This window comes from Festucalex cinctus, chromosome 2 (assembly GCF_051991245.1).
Source record: "Festucalex cinctus isolate MCC-2025b chromosome 2, RoL_Fcin_1.0, whole genome shotgun sequence".
NCBI lineage: Eukaryota > Metazoa > Chordata > Actinopteri > Syngnathiformes > Syngnathidae > Festucalex > Festucalex cinctus.
The window spans coordinates 17661033-17680997 of NC_135412.1; the positions used below are offsets into that span (position 1 = coordinate 17661033).

Genomic DNA, 19965 nt, shown 5'->3' on the forward strand with positions numbered 1-19965 from the left:
AGTACTTAAGTGAGCGTTCTCGTTGATAATGAGCAGGTTTAAAGGAGTCACATCCCAGCAAAATGACTTTTTAAACTGGCCTTATTAAGCAGAAAATGAGGCCCAAATCAGCCAACAAGCTCCTCATTAAAAGCCACTGATCCTTGGCCACGTGCATGTTCCGACACTTTTAATTAGACTAGTCGGCCACAGGAACTGCTATTAATCTTGTCTTTTCATTCAGATGTGGGGAAGGAGTAGCGGATGGGCGGGGGTGGGGTGGGGTAGGGTGGGGGACTGTACAGCATGTTGCTGCCTGGTGTTGCAGCTCGGGCCCAGTGGAACCTCCGACGCCCCAACCGAGGAAGAATTAAACAGTCGGGTGGCACACTTTCAGTTCGTTCAAGTCATGAAAATACATGTCGCCTTACTTTTACATAATTACTCAAGTGTATCATTAGAGACTCGCAAAAATGAGGATGAACATTTTGTGCCGTTGTGTTTAGAAGCCTGTCACACTGTCTCCACATGGAGGATTATGGATGGCCAATTACATCGCTTTTGTCATTAATTAATGAGGATAACGAGCTCCCCCTGCTCTCCACAAAATCAGGGTGCTCCTCAGCTGGAGCAGAACAGGAAGACGGGTGCTGCTCCCTGTTTGCGTGTGCATGTGTGTGTGCGTGAGGCGGTTGGGGGCGGCAGAGAATGAGACACAGAGCTGCCTATGAGAGTGAAGGGGGTTCCGGTGTGTACAAATGGCTGAGCGCAAAGATGAGACTTGACCTCAGGGTGTTACATGTATGCTTGTCCAGCTAGTTGAAGTGTGTGTGCGTGCGTACGCGTGTGTTTGCTCACCACCAGTCCAAGATCTGTGAGGCCATTACAGAGATTAGGCCTCACTGCAGTAACGGATGCCCCCGTTTGTCAGCTCCTATCCTCTGTCAAAACTGCAAGCTAAATGGAGAAGAATGATAAGCGGGGCACAACAGAATGGTGTGGCGGGATGGGGGGGGGGGGGGGGGGGGGGGTTAACACGAGGCCCGTTCAACAAAATGGTGAGGAAAGCCTTCAGTGAAGACGTGTCATGACAGCTTTCAACTGATCACAAAGAGTGTCTAAAATGGATATAAAAGGTCCACACAGCCTTTTAGCTTTAGTACTTTTTGAAGTCATTATAAATGCTACTTAATTTATATTGTGCTTTTCCAACTCACAAGGCCCTCAAAGCGCTTTACATTCGACTACACATTCACCTAGTGATGATGCAGATACTTCGATGTGGTCACAATGGCATGGGATTGAACCCAATCCGTAGGTTGGGAGACAAACACTCTAAAACTGAGCCATGCCGCCCCATGACCAACAGTGGTTTCAGAAGTTTTGAAAAAAAAAAAAAAAATTCAATCGATTTACAGTTGTGAGCAGATAGAGTTGACATAGTTTGTTTACATGTATATCGTGCTCAATCAATTTGAACGGCAGTCTAAATGTCATGACAACTTGACTAAACGAGAAACAACGAGAATGCAAGAATCATGAGACGCCAAGCCCCCTTGGGCTGAGGAGATGCACAGAGGAACCGAGGTAATAATCTGACAAATACACACTTCTCGGTTTGGCTTAAATAGACAGTGAATTGATCGGCTTGGCTGTGGCTAGACATGGGGGTAACAGAACTGACGTGGAATAATTTGATTGGCTGTTGACCAGAAAGAGATTATAGATTCTTGACATCACATAGCTCATGACATCGCATAGCTTAAAACCAGTTGAAACTAGATGCCGATTACATCAGTTCAAAACATCTGTTCAAAACAGACACTTGACCTCACGGTCATGACCCAATCATGACCCTTGCACGACCCCAAATTAACTCTGGCGTGACCCACTCATGACATTTTTACTTTCTGGACCTGCATTCCACAACCCTGTCAATAAAGCAATCGGTTTCCTCCTCGGTACAAAAAGTGTGCTGCTGTGTTGCGCCTGAGAAGACCTAACCGAGTTTTTGTTACTTTGTATTTTTGGCTATATCTACGCTCTGTTTTTCAATTTCTGTGTCTTGTCTGCTTTTGTGTTCAAAATTCCGTATGTCATGTGCACGCATGGTGTTACAAGTTGGAGCTGTTAATCAGGTAAAGGGAATTCTGAACACTTCCAAACAGTCGTCAATACAAAAACTTCAGGCGTTTGCCAGACAGACAAAAATGCCAGGAACGATTCGGTGAACGAATCTTTTGAACGGTTCTTTTAAATGAACTGATTCTAGTGATTCAGTTCATCTAAAAGAACTGTAATGCCCATCACTAACGTAAGATGTGAAATTTGGAACCTAAAACAGACAGGACATGGAAGTTGAAAAAACACACAAAAAAAACAAAAACAGAGTCTTTGCATACAAAAGTACAAAGTAACAACAGCGAGCAGGGCTGAATTCAGATGGCCTTGAAGAAAACACTTGATGGAGAAACCTTGAGTAAGAACGTTGAGTGGGCTTCGATGCAGAAAAACCTTGACGTACTGACAAAAATAAAGTGTCACTCAATAACTCCAGCTCAGTTACCACGACAAAATAAAGGCCTATATGACAAATACGTGTGACACTGACGCTCATTTAACATAAGTTTGAATGCGCAGTAAAGTTTTTCGGTGGGTCGTACAGGTTCCAGGTCGCATTCATGGTGAAATTATTTACCTTGATCTAATTTTCTCTACATCAGAAAACACGACATTTGACCAGGGGTGTGTAGACTTTTTATATCCACTGTACGTGTCGGATGCGACACACAGCAAAGACATTATCAGCCAGTCGTCCAACTCACCTCTCTCCCACTCAGCACTAATTTAGTCCCGTCCACAAGCACGCTGTCTGGGCCGAGCGCGCGTGGTGTCAGGCGCCTTGTGGCGCTCTTGCAAAAACGTTTTGCCCGGCTGCCGTGTTTACAGGCTCTGTGGCCAAATGAACACACGCACACACACATGCAAGCAGACATCAACCCCCTCCCCTACCCCCTCATTTGACGAACCAATGAAGGGCCCCGACCTGTTTCAGTGCACTCGCAGCAACGTCGCCCCGAATCACATGGCTCCTCGGAACCGACTGACTCACCCGCTCATCTCTTCCGACAAGGCGGAGCTTGGGGGTGGTCGAAGGAGTGTGACGTCACTCAGGAAAAGTTACACGGGTGCGAATGTGATTTTCTCTCTCACCTCGACCTGAGCGCTCCCCCTTCAAAAATGAATCCACAACTATATCCTCATTTGAATACAAAATAAAGCCATTTTTCAACCCCCCCTTTGGTCCTCCTCGCTACGCATAATAAGAGCTGAAGCATGCTCATTTTCCTCGCAGGCCCGCAGTTGTTGTTGGTACAGTGTGTGCGAGTGTACGACATGGAGTGCTACAACGCGCATCAGACACATAAGCTCGCACATGAAGAGAACTTAATTAGAGAAAACAGCGCTGTCAGAAGCATTAGGCGGAGGTAGGCACTTAAGGGCATATGCTTTTGGTAGTATAGCATCGGCTGGGAGAAAAGCGCACAAACATACCTCAAAGCTGGGAGCCATGCTAATGAAATCACTCTCTTCCCATCCCACCGGGAGCAAACGCAAATGTTTACAGACACGGCCACAGTCTGCGCGGATTCTCGTGCCGGGCTGCCGGCGCAAGGCGAGCACGCCGACCCGCCTGCTGGTCTGCCGCCCAAAAGACAAGAAATGTCGTCTTCATCTGGAAGATTGTTTTACATTCTGACCAAGTTCACATCCATTATGTCCTCGTCTTCATTTTATGGGCATTAATTACAAGCATGAATGTAGATGCCAGGCCGATTATTGGCATGGGCCTTTTTTTTAAATCCGATAGCCAATATAAGGTAAATCTAAAGCCATTTTAATCTCAATCGCTCAATTTATTTCACTTTTCAGCTATAATTTATAAGAGATGCTACAGACCCATTTGTTTTTGTTCAACGTTAAAACAAAGAAATTTAGTTTAAGATTTCAGGTACTTTAAAATTTTCGGGAAAAAATTACTGTAGACAACTATAGAGAGCTCTGGTATTTACTTGTTTAGGTTTCCATTTATCTTTTTAAGACGTACTGATAACCTTGGGAGCTTCATCAACGTTTTGTTAGAAATTAAAAAGGATGTCAATTGTCTAAGATTAAAAAAAAAAATAATGACCGTGACTGAAGATGAATATCGGCTTCAAATATCGGTTATCGTCCTCCTTGACTACGAATAATCGGCACCGGTATCGGCCATGGAAAACCATATCGGTATACATCTAATGGATGAAGTTTTCAGTTTGGTTGTTTGGTGCTATTTGTGTATTAATAAACAAAAAAAAGTTGGGTGGACTCAAAATTACAACACAACAATATTTGATACAAAAGTTGGGCAATTCAACTAAATATTTTAAGTTTTGCTGTTGTGAAAGTTGTCTATGTCACATTTTTAAACAAATAAATAAAAGTTTACAGAACTGTTTTCATTGTATTCAACCCCAAATAGAAACAACTCAGCAAATTTTTTTGGAACAATATTGTGCTAACTAACATTGTTCACATAAATGTCAATAATACATTAAACTTTTTCAAACTTAAATGACTGTTTTCGGTTTTAGATACTGGTAAAATTGTTGTTGTTGTTTACTGTGTAGTAATTTGAATCCATAAATGAGATGCAAATCAAATCAATCGTCCCTCATAAGGCTGCAACCTTTTTCAAATTGGCAGTGTGGCAAATTCACAAACATAAACTGATTATGATTCAGTTCCAAGTTTGGTCTGTAACAAGTCAGAAAATGGTCGTCGTAAAAGTAAAAGCAAATGTTTGATTCAATCCCAAAACAATTAGTTTGCTTTCATGGCGGGCCACAGAAATCTGAGTGTGAAATTTGGATCGTTTTACGTTCATGTCTTTAAACGATTAATTGATGATCAAAATAGTTGTTGATCAATTAGTCATTATCGTTGTTGTTGTTGTAAATTGTTGATTAATCCCCATCCCCATTTTGACAGCAAGTTGGAATCATTTATTGTGACATTCACATGAACTCAGAACAATCAGCCAAAAAAATATAATAATCAAATCAAACAGTCAGATAAATATACACATGAAATGAAAATGAACAGAATGACTGTTGATTGTTATAGTTTGTGAAACAACTGTATGATGACTGAATAATGAAGTTATTATGTATCAAGCGAATGTATGACATAAACTCGAAAACAACAAAATCATTTGTGTCCTCACATTAACTTCATGTCTGGCTAAAATGTTTGAAATGATGTCAAATGTGCAGAGAAGGAACAACTGGACAACGATCATTTACATTTCTTCGAGGCCTGCTGTACATATCAGGAAAGTGTCCCTCATCTCTTCTTGCAAAAAAAAAAAAAAAAAAAGTCAACCTTCTCATTTTGAACAATAAGGCAGTCGGTGTTGTGTCGACAGTGATGAAGCGATGCAGAGCCCGAGCGTCCCGCATGCAGCATTTGTCACATCACATCCCTGACAAGACACATGTCATCAGAGGGGGCAACTTAAGATGCCATGAGGGGGGCCGATGTTGTGACATGCTGCTAAATTGCAGAAAGGGAGACACCCCTGACTCAATGTCTTGTGTAATATATTGAGAACAGCTCAATATCATCACCGTTACTGTATGTTTTAAAGGTTGTCGGATGAGATTCAGAATCATCTTTATTGGCCAACTAGTATGTTCAAAACACATTAAGGAATTCGTCTGGTAGTTTGAGCCACTCGACGGAAAACAAGTCACTTTATGAAAATGAACATTTAAGACAGGACAGTTAGTTGTTAAGGAATGTGAGGTTAAATATATTAAATATAAATATAAAAATGCTGTGCAAATACAACCTTACAGGCTTGTACCTTTTAAACTTGTCGATTCAACAGTCATTTACTGACAGCTTAAGAACAACATGTTATCATGGGTTAGTGGAAGAGTGGTTGGCTTGCACCCCTGAGCTTGTTGGTTCGATCCCAGCGCAGTGTGATGGTGTTAAAGGCAAGGTAATCTATAAGTCCAGTTGGTTTTCATGCTGCAAAATGAGGAGTCAAAGCACTTTGAGCACTTTGTAAGGTAGTAAAACACTAAATGAAGTATACCATTTTCCAAGCACAAGCTGATTTTATACTGTTTTGTTCTGTAAAATTTACAGTTACTTTTTTTATTGTACACTCAATACCAGTAATATAAACAATTTGTTCTGTAAAGTTGTTTACATTTCCCCACTGTATTTAAAAAAAAATAAGATTTCTCTGGTAACCACAGCTGGTTTTTCCCTGTAAAAACAACGGATTTGTTTTTTGTTGTTGTTGTTTTTACAGTGTACTGTAAAGTGCCGACTGTATTTATATGTCGCGGAATTTCACATATTTGGGCTCTACAACCGCAATGCAGGGGGCATTATACTGCACGTGCATAATTTAAAAAAAATGATTACATGTTAAACAGTCCTTCATTTCGATCCAACCTAATTCATGTGAAATGACCACAAAATATTGTGACGCGTTTTTTTGTGCCAAGTCAATCAACAGATCTCAAATATGAGACCAAAAGAAATCACACAAGGAAAAAGTGAAATATGGTGTTTTCCGAAATTCACCCCCCACCATGCAAGAATTGTCCGCATGAAGTGGGTCGGCCGTGCAGACAGGACAGGAGCCGAAATCGTGTTAATATGCAGTCCGGGGTGTAAGAGGCCGCCACGCGCGCATGGGAGCTGCATGGCTGCGATCAGCCAAATCGCCACAGACAGGTCCTGGGTGGCCCCGGGCTCCTCCTCTTGTGTGCTCCCCCCCCCTCAGTGCCACCGACCCTCGGCGCGCCAAAGTGGCCCCACCAGCCCCGCCGAGCTCGTTTGGACCAATCTCTTCAAAGTTGGTGACACCCGCAAATTATTATTATTATTATTATTATGAAATTAATACTTGAGTCGTTTGTAGACATTTCAAGTGCGTATTTATTATGGAGCTTGTGTCAAAAATACAGAGCTGGAAGGATGGAATCAAAGCGAGTCCGAGCATATATGATTTTAATTATAAACACATGTAAACAATTTGTGAAAATCATTTTTTGCAACCAAAAAAAAAAAAAACGATTTTCCTTGCAGGCCATAAACGTATAAGCCTGAGTACAGTCGGGCTTCCCCCCCCCCACAGTTGTACAGTACAATCATGTGACACGTGCAAGACCTGGAAAAATAAAATGTCAATACATTATTCTGCATGGGGAAAATATTATTAGGCATGAAAACATCATAAAGGGGAATCCTGTCCTTTCAGTAATACGAGGAGTCAAAATTAAATGATACTCACTGGATTATGGTTGAGGTTTGCATAGATTACAATTGAAAAATAAATTTAAAAAAAACAAGATCAAATTGATAATGGACTTTTATTTGAATATGGCCTGCGAGCAAGAACGTGACAAGGCCTAAATACCAACGCGAGACATCGCATCACTTGATGAGAATTATGCACAATTTTTTTGGGGGGAAAAATAAGTTACAGAAAAGTTCGGCGGCGAAATCAAGGCTTGTCGTTGCAATGTTTGAACAGAGTCGACGGGCTCGCCGAGAAGTTGTTGCACTTGTCGGCGCAGCTGGCCTGCAGCGCCGAGCCCGAGAAGGGGTAGACGGCGGCCGCCTGGCCGAAGGGCGCCAGGGCGGCGGGGATGGTCGCCGTCGCCGTCAGGCTCTGTCCCTGGTTGAGGTAGGCCACCAGCCGCCGCATCTCCTCCAGAGCCTGCGCCTGCATGAGGATGTAGTTCTTGGCCAGGAGGAGGGTGGCGATTTTGGAGAGTTTTCTCACCGACGGGCTGTGCGCGTAAGGGATGACGGATCGCAGGCCGTCCAGCGCGTCGTTCAGGTCGTGCATCCGCCTCCTCTCGCGGGCGTTGATGCTGAGCCGCAGGGAGCGCTGCTCCTTGGACTTCTTGGCCTGCAGGGGACCCCCGGGCTTGTCGTCGCCGAAGGGCGCGCCCCGTTTGCGCGACTCGTGCAGCGCGTCGAAGGCGTCCTCGTCGTCGCTGGTGTGCTCCCCGCCGCTCTCGTTCGACTTGGCCGTCTGGCCGCTCAGGAAGTCGGCGGCCGGCGTGAGCGGGAAGCGGCCGGGGGCTCCCGGTGCGTGGCCGCCGCCGAAGCCGAAGGCGGACTGGCCGTAGCGCTGCGTCAGGTCGAGGAGCGCGTCGTTGCTGATGGACTTGAGCAGGTTCTCGTCGCTGGCGTTCATCTTTGGAGAGCAAAACAGAAGCCGACTGTACTTCCCGTTTCTGTTTCTTTTTTGGAAGTGGGATCGCTCGCGCCGTCCGCGCTCCTCGCCCGTGTGGTGACTCTTGAAAGGAGGCTGTGAGGAGTGAGGGGAAGCGTCTACATGTGCGCGTCGCTCCTCGCTGCTGCGCGCAACGCTCACCATGCGCTGGCCACCTCCGCCGCAGCCAACAACAACAACAAGTTGCGATCAAACTTGTCCAAGTGCGCTCGGCGTGTTCTGCTGGCTCTGCACTTGCCGCCTCTCGCGCCCTCCCTCGCCTTGGGCAAAGTGAGGCTCGCGTCGTGCCCCGCGCGCGCGTTAGTAGGCGCGCCAGGCCCGCCGGGGATTACTCGCTCGACCAATCAGGGCGGGCGTTTCATTAACTGCAGCCGCTCTCCTCCATTGTGATCGTTGTAACGTAAAGTGACACGTCGCCCACTTCGGTGTCCACTTGAGGACACTTGAACACGTGACGTGGCGGGAACTAACCAAGTAGTTTACTGTACTAAGGAATCTGTGCAATGCCGAGAGCAATTGGCAACAATGATGTAACATGAAGAGAAGCAATATTTAAGAGAAATGTAAAATGCACCAGCTTCGAGAATGATTTATGATTTAGCAAATTATTTGTGACCTTTATTTAACCATATACCCCGCTGGAATGAAGTCATCATTTATTGCAAAGTGTTATACAATAATTTGACACAGACAATTTATTTTGAATTGAAGAGGGATGTAATAAGGGCCGGACTGGCCATCTGGCATTGAGGGCACATGCCCGGTGGGCTGGCCTCTTTTGGGGCTGATGCAGTGCTTTTTTTTCATGATTATTTTACTACATTTTACCACAAGAGACTGGCCCGCAATTTAGAAGGTTCACTTCATTAATCCATTTCAAATCTAGATAGAAAACGGAAACATCATCAATTAACATCAAAACAGAGCTGCTTGTTAGCTCAGCCGCGGTGGGCCTAAGTCAAAATGCCAGGGCCGATTTTTTATTTTTTTTGGCAGTCCAGCCATGGATGTAATGATAAACAAATATCACGATACGGTCTTCCCAGTTCTGTCCAGGCTCGGACCTTCCTGGGTGGAGTTTGCATGTTCTCCCCGTGCCCGCGTGGGTCTTCTCCGGGTACTCCGGTCTCCTCCCACATTCCAAAGACATGCATGGCAGGTTAATTGGGCGCTCCGAATTGTCCAGGTGTGCGTGTGAGTGTGGATGGTTGTTCGTCTCTGTGTGCCCTGCGATTGGTTGGCAACCAGTCCAGGGTGTCCCCCGCCTACTGCCCAGAGCCAGCTGAGATAGGCGCCAGCAGCCCCCGCGACCCTTGTGAGGAATAAGCGGTCAAGAAAATGGATGGATGGATATATATATATATATATATATATATATATAAGCTGATGATACTGTATAAAAATGCGATAGGTTACTGTTAAAAAAAGTTCATATTTCAAAAAAAGCACAATATCACAGCAATAGCACAATATCGTGTTTTGTACATAAAAACAGCGGTGATAAATAGTAGGGATGTAACGATATCCAAACATCACAATACGATATTATCACGATATGAAGGTCACGATATGATAATTATCACGATATTGTGGGGTGTTGGCGATATTTAAAAAAAGGTCACAATATTGTAAAAAAACAAAAAACAAAAAAAAAACAAGAGCTCATACCAAAAAAATCACAATCTTGTGATTTTGTACATAATAGCAATGCATATAACCCACCTCCAATTTCTAATAACAACAAGGGGGTGATTACTTGTTAATGCACGCACACATTGAGTTCCTCCACTAATTGACTCGCTTCACAAGCATATTACGTTCCCCTTCATCTGACAATTACCACAGATTTTAAACATAGAAGGCCAAAACATCCCTAATGAAAATTAAATTGCACTAATAAACTAGCCACCAGAGGCTCCAAGAACTGCACAAATGGAAATCAACCTGACTGTTTAAACAGATGTGTTCCCTTTAAATATTGTGAACATGACGATGACGATATTGTGGCAGTTTTAATATCAAAATATCACGATATTTCCCTTATTGTTACATCACTAATAAATAGCCGTCATGTCGGATGTCATTGTCATGTGCTACTATATAGGCTCAGCGGCACAGTGGCATGGTGTATGAATCGGGCAAAAAGTCACGTTTTTTGATGGACATATTGAAATATATTTGCTGACTGATTCGTGGGAGCGATAACCACCGCAGTGGCCAAAACCTTTCTAATTAAAATTAAACTTTACTATAAACTAACCACCAGAGGGTGCTATACTGAAGAAATAGAATACAGCCTCGCCTCTTTTTCGTTTACATATGTATTGCTTTTAATGTTGAATATTTTTCTTTAATATTGCTTGAAATGAATGACAAATTTCTATTCTTTTAATTTCTCATTTCTAGTTAATGATTGTAAAATGGCGACAAGAGGGTGGCTGATACTGACATCGACCGCTGTCACTAGTACCAATACCTTCAATTGTTTTGTTTTGGGTTTTTTTTTTTTTGGTGTGTTTACGGACGATGGTAACAGTTTGTTATCTCAAAGAGATGCCACAAAACAAATATCATTCGTATATTTGCCCCATGAAAATAAGAAGATAATCTTCTGACATGCACTGGATCAGTTGACTTTACATCTTCTACAACTGTCTGTCCACACTCGCTCAACTGATGTTTTGTTTTTATTTTGTTTTTTGCCAACCTTCTTATGTTGGTTGGTGACTTGAATGGGGATCCCCATGGTACCTTCCCCTGCACAGACCTAAGGGATCCCAACAAGAACAGACAGAACTATGTGAGGGGAAAGTTCTCTGTTGGAAAGTGACATATGCCTCAACATATTAGGTGAAGCGGAATCCAGAAGTTGGAGGGATATGAATATGGAAAAATGTGTAAAAGACTGCAATAGAGAATCAATTATTTTAAATTGGGATGCAACTGAAGACTGACGGGTGTCAATGTTGTATTTTAAGTCTATCTGTAAACTAGAGAGCTTATTTGTTTACTCCAAAATACATCCTACATCTGTTTTTTTTTCATCTGGAGGTTTGATTTTTGCGATTGGACCATCTGAGGCAGCTGCGGACATTGACTTACCTGCTATATGATGGATGACGCTTCGCATCCACAAAGCCTGAAACATTGCATTGGCAATGTGGCATACAAAGGGCAGACTGGAACTGCACTGCCATCTAGTGGTGGTAATGGCTAATCAGTCTGTTGGGCTCGTTGACACGCTCTGTATCTATCCAATCTGTCTGGTATGCAGACCCGTCACCAGAAAGAAATTGTGTGTGGGGGGGGGCATTACCTTTTTTTGGGGGGGCACACTTAATCAACCTAAATCTAATGTTCATCAAGTTGAACAGCGGCATTGTGACAACTGCAAAAGTGCTCAGAAATATTTTCTGTCACTTAAAAGCGGAAATCTGAACTCTAAAAGACAAACTGAAAAAAATGTGTAGTTCATTTTGCATTTATTCAACTCAAAAGTTCATTTGAAACAAATCCACTCTTCACTTCTGTAAACAACTATGTCCGAATGAATGACTCTGTGACCCAACCCCTTCTATCTGGAATTGGCTAGCAGTTGCCTTCATTTGCATGTTGGAATAGGGCTGTACGATACGGATATCATTTTTGCCAGACATCTCTATTCTTTGATCTTTGACTCAGCATGAGACTTCACATCATTTTACTTTTTTTATGGTGGCTTCTGTATTTTGTGTTATTTTATTTCTATACTTATACAGATTTCTTTTTTTAGTATTAATTTTATTTGCGTGTATACTTATCTACTTATATTTACTCTAATTAATTTTATTTTGTGTTATTTTATTTCACTTGGGTCTACTAAAAGACTAATTTCTATTCCATGCACAGCACTTTGTATGCAGCAATTGATGTTTTCAAGTGATTTAGAAATAAGGTTGAGTTATGTCGATGATATACAGAAACAACATATGGGTTCAGTGAAAAACTAAGCAGAATATCAATCCAAAAGGATGTGTAAAGTGCTGTTTTTTTTTAAATTAGAACTTAGTGACAGTCATCAACATGAACAAACTTGGCAATAAAAAAAAGAGAATTCAACTCACATTGTACTGCAACTGCTTTAGTGATAAATCATTTTATGCTCCTTAGTTGTTGTTGTGTATGTGTGACTGCTTGGGTCTGTACTGTGTATTGCTACAATTCATCCGTGCTGTGTGGCTTGACTAATTAAAATAAAAGTTTGCCACTCACTTGTAAACGTAACCAGTGGACTCAGGATTCCCATTGATGTCAACTGTGTCATCCTGGATCGAGGTTTGGCGTTTGGTGGCTCCCATTAAAGCCGCACGACGTGCTCACTGCTCAGTCTTTATGCCAGCGCCAGCCGGCAAATGCGCACTATCTACCCGGAAGTAGATTTGGCTAAGGCACGTCTGCAGAGCGCGCGTCATCCCCCCCACCCCACCCCAGCCCTCGTGATCCGGATTGTAATTGGCTAGCCTTAGTTGTCAATCAAAGCCAAACTTGAAAGGAGGTATGTGGTTGGCTGGCACGCCATGCTTTACTTAAAACAGAAGGCGCAAGTTTACGTGACTGATAGGACGAATAGTTGGTGAGTCATCTTGCTAGGGCGGGCACGGCTGACTGACAGGGCGGGCACGGACCCCCAAGGCCCGCCCATGGCGACGGGACCGCTGGTATGTTTAGGGAAGTTGGAGTTTCACCTTTCAATAGCAGTTTGGATAAAAAAAAAAATAGACAAACTTTCACACAAACAGACAATTTAGGCTTTAGTGACAAGTAGCCTATATGTTTTTACTTAGCCCTTGATGTTTTTGGACTTTCGGACTGGAGGAAACTTGAAGATACAGAGCCGAAGAACATTTGAACTGCAGACATCCAAATGTTCTTTCCATCCATCCATCCATCCATCCATCCATCCATCCATCCATCCATCCATCCATCCATCCATCCATCCATCATCCATCCATCCATCCATCCATCCATCCATCCATCCATCCATCCATCCATCCATCCATCCATCCATCCATTTATCCATCCATCCATCCATCCGTCCGTCCGTTCATCCATCCATCCATCCATCCATCCATCCATCCATCCATCCATCCATCCATCCATCCATCCATCCATCCGTGTATCCATCCATCCGTGTATCCATCCATCCATCCATCCTTTCAAACATCCATCTGTCCATCCAGCTGTTCACTCAAATATCCATCTATCCATCCATCCGTCCATCCATCCATCCATCCATCATCCATCCATCCATCCATCCATCCGTCCGTCCGTTCATCCATCCATCCATCCATCCATCCATCCATCCATCCATCCATCCATCCATCCGTGTATCCATCCATCCGTGTATCCATCCATCCATCCATCCTTTCAAACATCCATCTGTCCATCCAGCTGTTCACTCAAATATCCATCCATCCATCCATCCATCCATCCATCCATCCATCCATCCATCCATCCATCCATCCATCCATCCGTGTATCCATCCATCCGTGTATCTATCCATCCATCCATCCATCCATCCATCCATCCATCCATCCAGCTGTTCACTCAAATATCCATCCATCCATCCATCCATCCATCCAGCTGTTCACTCAAATATCCATCCATCCATCCGTCCATCCATCCGTCCATCCATCCATCCATCCATCCATCCATCCATCCATCCATCCATCCATCCATCCATCCATCCATCCATTCATCCATCCATCCATCCATCCATCCATCCATCCATCCATCCATCCATCCATCCATCCATTCATCCATCCATCCATCCATCCATCCATCCATCCAAATATCAAATATCGGTTGGATGTTGTTGAAACTGTCTAGATCTCAATTCTTTTCTGTGGTCCGTGTAAACAGGTTTGTAACAGTTTGGATCCTCATCCAAGCAATTGCACCTGAGACCTCTTGCACCCAACCCAGAGTGACACCAAGATTGACTAGTGCCGTCATATTACATACAACCCCTGACCTCTGTTGTCAAACATTTTGATGAGTTCTCACCTACACATACAAACATATTATTTTTATGACATACATAACAGGAAGTTATGTCCCTTTTTCCATTTTGTTTCCGGTATGGCTGTGACATAAAAAAAAAAACTCACAGCAGTACAAAAACAAACAAACCTAAATGACAGAACTCCAAACTCACTGGCAGCGATAAGCATGTGAAGTTTTTTGTCTTGACCAGGGGGTGACACAAAAGCATTTTCTGGTGCTGAGTGAAATGTAAAGTTGTTGTCAGTGGTCAACAAGGCCAAACTGGGACTCATTTTCAGCCCGGGAGTTTCTGGGCTCAGATTGACCCATTTTAGTTCATGTCTTAATGAACATACATAATTTTACAGTTATTACTAGTGTATCAATGTATGAGAATTCTCTTCAAAGATATTCATTTTGCATTTGATCAACATTCTAATTTACAATTGAATGCGCTTACAAGAGCACGATCGGTGTTGATTTGAACAATTATGTGAACATAAAATGGGCAAAAGGACAAAAAGCGACCAATAAGCAAATATGCATTAAATGGAATAAGCCATTCTACACTTAACAAGACACATTTACCAAATGCAGTTAACGCAGTAATATTAAGGCAGCTAATGCGCTACTTGCTGTTAGTGCTCTTATTTTGAAACCTAATCTCATCACTTTTGGTGCACTATTAAGCTTACTGACGCTAACTTGCAGGCAGCGACGGTAATCGTGGGAGGTTTTACTATCATGCTTTGTTGCTGTTACTATTAATACTTGTGACTCTTTATGTTATTTTTGACAAGTGTAATATAGTTACAGTGGTATTGTTTCTCTTCGTGGATTAACATTTTGCTATCTTTTGTATTAAATTATTGTTACTTGGTGACACCCTTAATAAGAAAGCCAGACTGTGCTATATGTAGTATAATATAATGGCCGATGTAGGATATATTAATATTTCAATTGATTGACAATGAGTCATCCATATTTAAGACGCTATCGACACTCTTTATTTACTGATTTCAAAACGGATGTGCGGGCTGCTACCTGGCACTTTATTTGCTGATTTTGAAATAAATAGCGCCCCCTGGCAGCCCACCGGAAATTGCTCCGCCTCCCCAGCTGGCTCAGGCCAAGCCTGGTTGTCAACACAATACAATACAACACAATACTGCTGTTGCAGTTTTGTGAGTAGTCTGCTTGTTGTCCCGCCTGTACACACTATTCAATGCGACTGTAGCAAAACTTTCCATTACGAATCTGCATGTTGTTAACCAGTAGTCCAGTAGTTAAAAGCATCGAAGTAGTCCAACTTGAAGAGTGTGACGTTTGTTGTCCGGTTTTCAGCTAAGCGTACTTGCCCTTTATGACTGCTTGCCATGGCACTAAAAGCTTCACAGGCCTCACAAAAGTGTCAACACGAGGACTAAAAATATAATGATGTTTTGAAAGCCTGTTCAATGCGACTCCGCGTCACTATGGCAACTGCAACCCCAGCTGCTGGCCACCATTTGAGCACGTTGCTGTTGAATGTCCTGAATGCGATGCTCGCCGAAGACCACAAGGTGGCAGAAGATCCATTCTATCTTGCTCGGAATTTGGCGTCCAGCTTGCCAGGAACATTGTGTGCTCATCCAGTTGCAAACGTTTCTATGTTGCGTCCTGCAGTGTCGCCGCAGAACCGGATCATTTGTGTTGATTATTGACAATTTCGAACATCCGGGAATTTATGATATTTCTTCAATGCAAACGTTGCCTAATGGAGTGAAAACAAATGGTGTATTGTACTTCTTTTGCCTGTGATTATCATACAATCAAAAACAGGCAGCTTATCATATTCAGACGACGCATTTTTTAACCAAAATATATAAACCTCACAAATCAATTTACAAGGACGAAGGATCCAAAGTCCAATACTTTTCGATGAGCAGAAGGCGTCATTTCACCGAGTAACACGGCCATTTTGACTCATGACGTACGCTCGGAATTGTCAATGATTCATCCGTAGATATCTTCACATTTATGCGAGTTTCGCTTGTGGTTTCACTGTTTTCCAAAACACACATAGTTGACATTCGAAACAATCTCACTGAACAACACCCCCAAAATAAAGTCTTGCCTGAGATGTGAGTGACCGGATGTTGACCAAGATATAAGATTTTGTTGGATCGATTTGTATTTTTTTGCCTCGAATTGCGAGCAAAGTATGAGCAGTGTTGCCACTGTTACCTTAAAAAAGTAACTCAGTTACTATCATACTTTATTTTAAAAGCATCGAAGTTAGCTTACAAGTTACTTTTGGCAGATGCCAACAAGCACGTTTGACAAAATTGACAACTGGTTTTGGTTCTGAATATTTTGGCTTAATAGCCTAGTAACTGGTTTTATTTAAAGAAGAAAAAGTCTTTCTTGACCTCACTTATAAATGCATTATTGCAAGTTCTTTATATAATATAAAATAAAGTCGTTTTTTTTAGATTTGACATATTTACCTGTTCACACTGTAATAGAAATTGTACTATTTTTAATGCACATTAAAATAAAAATATATATGTTCACGCAAACGGTTTGGAATTGCTTGAGCTTGAATGTAACATGCACAAATGGGTGATGGACAAATGAAGCTTCATGAAGCGCTTGTGATAGTTTGTGACTCCTCTAAATGGCAAATGTAATCAAATTCCATTGAACTTGCAGTTATCTTTAAACCAAGAGCACCATCTACAGGATTTAAAAAAATATGTATTGCGAGTGCTTCATGAAGCTTTGCAAAGCATCATCACTAGCCACAAATAACTACAAATTGATGCATTTTTTTTTTTAAAGAAAGATAACACTTTGTCAACAGTATGGAGTAAACAGCCATCTTAATGTTTTCATCTTTTGCTGTTGCAAACTCAAGATAAGGCCTTTGTTTCCATGTTGAAAATGCAAACATCTTTACTTTCTTCATTGGTATGTACACGTAAGACAACGTGCGGCGTCGATGACTTCATCCTATAATGCTTCACGGTGGAAGTTGTCAATCTTTTCCCATTATTAATTTATATGTTCTACAATTGCACGTGCAGTTGTTTGTTGTGTGCCTGTTTGTTAGTATAAAAGTGTGTTTTACCTCCTATTAGTTTTGTTGCATGTGCAAACCTCACATCGCTGACTGTAGCTGAATTTGATATGGTGATCAATGACTTGATCAATGACTTGACAATAAAGTTCTGTCAGTTATTTTTCAAAGTAACAGAGATGTGGCTCTGAAGCTGCAGGTTGCCTTACCCTTATGAAGGCTTGCCATAGTTGTATGTGTCCTTAACTTTGCATTGGTTTCCTCTCCCACTTTTGCCGCACACACATCAAAGTGCCACTCGGAGTAAAGATGAAGCGGGCCGCTTTGATCTGTGGCTGCCAACTCTGATTAAGGTTTGCATTTCCAGTGCAGTCCTACAGGGACGTAGGCGACAGCCAGGAATCTCGTCTCCCTCTCTCGACCAATGAAAACCTCGGATTGGTGGCGTTCTGCTTAAATCGTAGCAATCACACACACAAAAAAAGACTCAAACAAACTTTGTATCTGACCTTGGGGGAGCCAACCAAAGTGTGCAAAATTCCACTTGTGTCTTTCCATCAACATGTCTTTATTTTTTCCTCAGCGTGTTGAAATGAGCCACTTGGCAGTCATGTATGTGTGTGCAGTGTTGGCGTTTGGTGGGAGGCTTGCTGCTGATGCCGCCTTTGCAAAACGGAGCGTCAAGCATCAAAGAAAGTGTTTTCCTGGCACGCGTTGCACATTGTACTTTTGCACATTGCACCCACGTTTCATCACCAGCCAAGTCAACAAATGACACACTGTATTGTACTTTCTCTTCCCTCTTTTTTACCCCCTAATGTCCCTCCTTCATGTCTTCCTTTTTTTCTTATATCCCGCTTTCTGTGTCGTCTCGATGCTGCAGTGCAATGCAGATTTTTTTTTATTTTTTGCAAGAGAAAGGCGGGGTCCTATGAATAATTGTTGAAGATATTTTTACTGTGACCCACTTTGGAGTGCCTTTCTCCCCCTTTAAAGGTGCAGCAGCCTGCTTTAAGTCCTAATGGGATGCCACTAATTGCCCGATGCAGCGTGAACTGTGATATCAAAGTCGAGTTCACATCAAAATGTCCATGACGAAGAAGCGTGAGTAACATTGGTTATTATCATCGCTTTACCCACGATGGTATTTTCCATCCTGCTTTTACTGGCCATTGGAATCTCCAGTGAAACATATTAGAAGCCGCAGAACGACCAAGAGCACAATTAGTAACAGTGCAGACTATCTCCATTCTGCAAGGACAACATGTACCAGATCCGCACTGGAACATTCTAACAAATCGCCTCATCCTCTCCCTCTCTGGGATGCTGACAACACACGTACACTCGTGTGTTCAGCTTGTTCAGCGTTGAACTGCAAAACCGGCTGGCAGCAATCCAAAGAGGAGGCAAAGTTACTGCGGACAAAAGTTCAACTTGCCGCAAGCGATGCTGCTGGTGACACGTGTTTTACCCTCAAGGCTTATTGTAGTTCCAGGTGCTTGGTGGTGGCCATGCACCTGCAAAGTAACAACAAGGAGGCAAAGTTATTGGACAACGGCTTGAGAGGCATCATGATTTAGTCAATTTTGTTATGTGTTAGGCAGGGGTCCTCAGGAGTCGGGACGGGCTGGAGGGTTTCAATCAAAATGCCAGGGCTGATGTTTTTGGACTTAAAATGCAGACAATGCTTACTTACTGCCTTAACTTATTCAAGCCCAAATACGTGTAAAACCGTTTTTAATACTTTGTCACTCACCCCCACAACGTGTTTACATCTTTTGTTTTTTTTGTTGTTGTTGCTTTTTTTTGTTTTTTTTTATGCAACAGCTTCTGACATGAAGAGGTGGCTTAAAGAAATGGTAGTATTAAAAACACATCCAGCAGGTGGCAGCAGAGTATAAGTGATCAGCCAGGGCCTTGTTGCAACAAGCTCTGTTTGTCAGTGTTTTCACCAGGAATGTGAATATTGATGAAACGTCTCGATATTCTACTGCTAATGGATGCAAAATGGAAACAGATACAAATATATTTTTTTTCCTGATGAAAGAAGAGACTCCAATCTTTTTGTAGGTTCCATGTTTTTATAGCAATAGAACACAATGTTCTGTGGGCCTTGCAAAATCTGTCAAAAGGGGCTTTCTTTAATAAAAATGGCTGGGAGTCAATGAGTTAAATTGGTGAAGACCAATGGGTGTGAATGATCATTACATATAGCCACACATCATCGTCAACTGTCCTTAAATCCAAACCCTCCATCAATACATTTTGAAGGGCTTTCTGTTATTGCAGCAGGATTCTGAGGTCCGTGTCCGTCGTGAGATGTGACTGATCCTCCCCAGTTTTCGCCTCACTGCCTCCGTTATCTCTTTTATTCCTTATTCCCCCTTCAGCACTGCTACATTGTGTCCCTTTGTGTGTCTGCTCCAGTGTGTTTCTCCCTTGACCACCCCCCATATTTCCCAATGTAAAAAGTCAGGTGGAGTTTTCCTTTTGCAGTTTTTTTTTTTTTTTTTTTTTTTAGCAGAGAGGAAGTCCATATTTAATGAAGTGGCTCTCTTGTTAAAATGGTTTTAAGTGCTCCTGTGCAGAG

General features: G+C 42.5%; 1 protein-coding gene and 1 long non-coding RNA gene across 2 annotated transcripts in view; both read right to left on the bottom strand.

Moving 5' to 3' along the window:
* LOC144014993 (uncharacterized) overlaps window positions 1–2957 on the bottom strand; it is a 33391-nt gene extending 30434 nt beyond the window's left edge. Inside the window, exons 1-2 of the long non-coding RNA XR_013282664.1 lie at window positions 2805–2957; window positions 838–936 (exon numbers count right to left, since the gene is read on the bottom strand). This is a non-coding gene — a long non-coding RNA (uncharacterized LOC144014993). The remainder of the gene's footprint in view (window positions 1–837; window positions 937–2804) is intronic.
* A 4000-nt stretch (window positions 2958–6957) lies between these two features.
* bhlhe23 (basic helix-loop-helix family, member e23) lies at window positions 6958–8667 on the bottom strand. Its single transcript, XM_077515291.1, has one exon. The coding sequence runs from the start codon at window positions 8432–8434 to the stop codon at window positions 7550–7552; it is 885 nt and encodes a 294-aa protein (XP_077371417.1). The 5' UTR covers window positions 8435–8667; the 3' UTR covers window positions 6958–7549.
* Between the last annotated feature and the right edge of the window lie 11298 nt (window positions 8668–19965).